This window comes from Triticum aestivum, chromosome 4A (assembly GCF_018294505.1).
Source record: "Triticum aestivum cultivar Chinese Spring chromosome 4A, IWGSC CS RefSeq v2.1, whole genome shotgun sequence".
Lineage (NCBI taxonomy): Eukaryota > Viridiplantae > Streptophyta > Magnoliopsida > Poales > Poaceae > Triticum > Triticum aestivum.
This window is the reverse complement of record NC_057803.1, coordinates 456,687,894-456,692,924: the sequence shown is the minus strand read 5'-3', so window position 1 is coordinate 456,692,924 and position 5,031 is coordinate 456,687,894. Positions and strand designations below refer to the sequence as shown.

Sequence of the window (5,031 nt, the reverse complement as noted above, 5' to 3'; positions counted from 1 at the left end):
AAACCATTTTTTTGTTGTTGAAGCATTTTTGCTGGAACCAGCAACCACGAAAGCTACAACCGGTTAACAATTTTGCTACAATGGCGACGGCGGGCGACATCGACGAGCTTTTTTTTGCTGGAACCGACACCCTTTTTTGCTACAACTGGATGACATTTTTGCTGCTACCGGCAATCTGAGGGAGAGTACAGGTTTTTTGCGAGCTCGTCGGAGGAGGTGCTGCGCCCGACGACCGCCGTGCGCCGGGGATGCGGCGGCCGCCACCGGAGCTGTGACTGTCGAAACGGGGACCTGCAACTACAGGGACAAGCTGCTGCATTCACGGAGCCGGCGAGAAACAAAAGAGACGACGACGGCAACGGCGGCGCCGGCGGCCGGCAAGGGCGGCGACAGGCGAAATACGCCGGGCAGAGCTTCTAGATCGGGCGCATCGCTCGTCCCTGACGGCGCGATGGGATTTTTTATCAGAGAACAACAAGACAGAGGAGGAAGGGTAGGAGATCGTGCGGTTCCAGTTTTGCAGATCGTACGGTACCGGTGCGACCGGCCCAAATTTGGGCCGGCGCACCGGCGCCTATCAGTCGCCTTAAGTGAACACTATATCTGTCTTGAAAAATTCCATGAAGAGAGTCGATGATCAGGCCATCATCATGACTTGGAACTCATCGAACGAGAGGGCACCGTCGCCGTCGAGGTCAAATCTGCAGATCATTGCCGTGCACTCGTCCACGCCCAGTTCGTGAGAGCCCAGCCTGCTCAGCGTCCGCCTCAGGCTCGCCGGCGTAATCATCATCGTCGTCGTGGCTTCCGTGGATGATGATGCGTACATCCCGAACGCCTCCCTCAGACAGCATTGCCTCACGTCAACGTCGTCCTCTTCGTGGGCACCGGCGGCTAGCCTCGAGAACTCTTCTTGGCTCAGCAGCCCGTCGCCGTCGGCGTCCACCGCGGCCAGGATCACTGCCGCCTCCTCCTCCGATACGTCCTCGCCCAGGGTCGCCGCCATGCCGCACCGCAGGTCGGACGCGGACACCTTGCCATCGCCGTCCTTGTCGAAGGCGGCGAACACCGACGGCACCACCATGGCCACCATGATCGAGTGAGTATTCGTCGGTCTTGCTTCCTTTTCACTGAGTTTTGCAGCTGACTAGCTAGCTAGTTGGGATCTGGCAGCTTGATTTGTGTGCCTTGAAGCGGTTGATGATGATATGGAGCGCGAGGCGGGGTATATATATAGTACGCACGCGAACATAAATCAACATGAAGCATGAATTTGCTTAGCTAGACAGCTGAGTTTCCGTGTCATTCTTCTACAGCACATAGATGCGTGTTTTTGTACTCCGTACGCGTATAATTGCCTTGACCAAATTTATGATCGACGATGGAGATAATGCGTTAGCAAGGACACCTTAATTTCCTTGTCATTTTTGTAGTACTTCACGCGTACACCATGATGATAGATCATGGAGTATCGTGGGGTCGTGCGTCGGCCTCTAAATTCCCAGGAAAATATATTAATAACCCAGGGTCAAATGCTTGCTCATGTGTCGAAAAAAAGAAAGAAGAACACAGCATGGATACGTAGACCATAATGGTGTTCAACATGTGGATTGATCGATATGAGGTGGTATTGGTAACGAGGCTTGGCAACGCGGACATCAACAGTCGGCACCGCCGTGGGCACTATCACCATTGACGCACGAAGTGATGGCGAAAATGCTACGCCTACGTAATTCATCTACAAAATCCTATGTAACCTGCCTAATTTATTCTATCGGCCCTTGATTTTTACGGGTGTGGGCCCCTCCCACCCCCTTCAATCCAATCCCAAGTCTACAGGTTTGCTATCACGTAATAAAAATTGTACTTTAAGTTGGTCTAGCATTACTCGTGCACGGCGTGTGGCAGCGGTATGTAGCTCCCTAGAGCTTAATTGCATGTCAACTGCCTAATAATTTCGGCCAACAGGAACTGGATTCAGATAGAAGAAAAAGAGGCCTCATCACCGCGTCACCTACCCTAGCGGCACGGAGGAACCCTAGCCGCCGCCGATGCCGCTAGGCCCTCCCCCCTCCTCTCATCTTGTCGCGTCATCACTGGAGGGCTACCGGCAAAGCCCGAGCAGGCGCCAGGGAAGGTGGGGGCGAGGCGTTTCTCGCGGGCGGCTTGCGGGGAGGCTTGCCTGGTGATGCGAGGGCGGCAACGGTGTGCGACTCTGAAGAGAGTGGCGCGAGCGGATGTCAGGCGCAGAGGTGCGGTCGCGTTGTCCTGCGCCAGGATGCGATGGGGCGCGTTCATGGTGGCGGCAACCATTGGGTGAGAGTGTGGCCCAGATCTGGCGGTGCTATGACGGCTGGCGGCGCGATGGCTCCTCTCGTCGGCGTGGTACTTGGGGTTGTTGCGAGGGCGCTGATCGGGCCTGGTCCGACATTTGGTGGCGTTACTCCGAACGTGCGATATACGAACGGCGACTTGAGGTGGAGGGCATGGATGTGCAGCCGTGACGGCGATTTTTCTGTCTGGGTCAACGGTCTCTGGGGGTGAGATGTCGGTGATCGTGATTCCATTAGTAGGTACACGGGCTGACAACATCGACCCACCACGTTCTAATATGGGGGTTCACTGTTCAGGCGTGCATGTGATGACAATATCCTGCGCTACTAGGTGATTGCTGTGACGCCCTCGATTCAATTCTACACTAATCATACACGCAGATGTGTACGATCAAGATCAAGGACTCACGGGAAGATATCACAACACAACTCTAGACACAAATTAAAATAAATACAAGCTTTATATTACAAGCCAGTGGCCTTGAGGGCTCGAATACATAAACTCGAAAACACAAGAGTCAGCGGAAACAACAATATCTGAGTACAGACATGAGTTAAACAAATTTGCCTTAAGAAGGCTAGCACAAAAGCAACAATGATCGAAAAGGCAAGGTCTCCTGCCTGGGAGCCTCCTAACTACTCCTAGTCGTCGGCGGTCTTCACGTAGTAGTAGGCATCCTTCGGGCAGTAGTAGTCATCGGCGGCGTCGTCTGGCTCCTGGGATCCGTCTTCTGGTCGCAGCAATTGGGTATGGGGGAAAAGAAGTAGCAAAGCAACCGTGAGTACTCATCCAAAATACTCGCAAGACTTACATCAGATCTAAACTAAGTATGCATCTGTATCAAAGGAATGGGTTGTATCTGTGGACTAAACTGCAGAATGCCAGAAGGGAAGGGGAAAGGCCTAGCCTATCGAAGACTAGCATCTCCAAGCATCTTACAGCATATAGAAGAGTACAGATCAACATAATGTAAAGTAGTAGTGTTATCAACCTCGGCCAGAGATCCTTTCTCGACTCCCTGCGAGAAAGCAATCCCAGAGCCATACTATCCATTCATCAAATCCATTTCTCATATCCATCCATTTCTCATCACAAGTATTCAGTTCTAGTTGTATCGATCGGGATACAACTCCAAGTGTCTGTTACCGTAGGACAGGCTATTGATAGATGTTTTCTTCCCTGCAGGGGTGCACCAACTTACCCACCATGCTCGATTAACTCCGGCCGGACACACTTTCCTGGGTCATGCCCGGCCTCGGCCAAACAATACGCCGCAACCTGACCTAGGATTAATAGAGAGGCCAGCACGCCGGACTAAACCTATGCCCCCAGGGGTCATGGGCCATCTCCCCGGGAACTCCTGCACGTTGCGCGGGCGGCCGGTGAGCAGACCTAGCTACCTCCTTCAACAAGGCAGGAGCTTACGTAGTCCAACCCGGCGCGCGCCACTCAGTCGCTGACGTCTATTAAGCTTCGGCTAATGTATACGACGCAGAACGCCCATACTATGCCCACGTGATGGTTAGTGCTATCAGGCCAGAGGCCCCTCAGATCAAATATCCAAATCATAGTGGATTAGGAGCACGCAGTAACGAGCAGAGACTCACGATCGATGTGACCCCGTCGCCCCGTCTCGAGTACTTGCGGCAAGGGCTAAGAATGCTCGGCCACGCCTCGTAAGTATCTCGCGGGCACCTTCCAGGTCAACCCGACTCCACATCACTCGCTATTAAGCTCGCGCGGGTACCCCTCAGGGCCGACCCGTCTTTAGTAACATGGCTCAGTGCAAAGTCATAGTAACCATAGTAACTATGTGTCTAACACCAAGGGGAAAACCTGAGGAATCACCCCCGGTGAAATCCACTCGATGTTATCATCAAGGTGAACGTAAGAGGATCCACCCTCGAGGTTCACACTTGAGGGGTTGCACGACAGAGCCGTAACGGAAGTGGTTAAGGAGGAAATCACCCTCGATGACCATGATCATATAGCTACACTATAGAGGTCTCATCAGGAGTGATGTAAGAGGTTCCACCCTCGGCACTCGATGGAAACTCTACAGAGTCGTACAACTAAGGGGGGTGATGTGCGGTGTCGGGGCCTGGACGTCGATCACGTTGATCGAGTCATCGAACATAAAGCGAGGCAACTGGGGCAAGGTGGGGTCACTGATGGATTACTAACCAACCTATACTAAGCAGTTTAGGATAAGCAGCTAAGGTATGAAAGCAGGTAACAACAACAGGCTATGCATCAGAGTAGGATCATACAGAAAGCAGTAGCAGTTCTAATGCAAGCATGAGAGGGAAAGAAATGGGCGATATCGGGATGATCAAAGGGGGGGGGGCTTGCCTGGTTGCTCAGACAAGAAGGAGGGGTCGTCGGTGACGTAGTCGATCACAACAACATCGGCAGCCGCCACGGGGTCTACCGAAGAGAAGAGGGGGAGAAACAGTAAATACATAGCAAGCAAGTGTATAACAGGACAACAGGCATAGCTAGACGTGTTCTAACGCGGTCCTAGACGTTATAGGTGAAGGGAGAATTCAACCGGGAAGGTGTTCCCGGTTCCGGACCTGTGTCAGACAGATGACCGGAGGGGGAAAGTTCCATATTTAGCATGCTAGGGGCATGTGACAGATTAACGGACCGCATATTCGGATTCGTTGGATTTTTTTGAGCAACTTTCATATAGAA

At 52.7% G+C, this 5,031-nt stretch overlaps 1 protein-coding gene across 1 annotated transcript; it reads right to left on the bottom strand.

The window, feature by feature from the left end:
- Nucleotides 1-207: 207 nt before the first annotated feature.
- Nucleotides 208-1,182, bottom strand: LOC123082079 (probable calcium-binding protein CML25/26). The gene has a single exon (XM_044504498.1). The coding sequence runs from the start codon at nucleotides 1,091-1,093 to the stop codon at nucleotides 638-640; it is 456 nt and encodes a 151-aa protein (XP_044360433.1). The 5' UTR covers nucleotides 1,094-1,182; the 3' UTR covers nucleotides 208-637.
- Between the last annotated feature and the right edge of the window lie 3,849 nt (nucleotides 1,183-5,031).

Bases quoted from the DNA above. Each gene is read 5' to 3' on its own strand.
- LOC123082079 (XM_044504498.1), bottom strand. From the start codon at position 1,093: ATGGTGGCCATGGTGGTGCCGTCGGTGTTCGCCGCCTTCGACAAGGAC.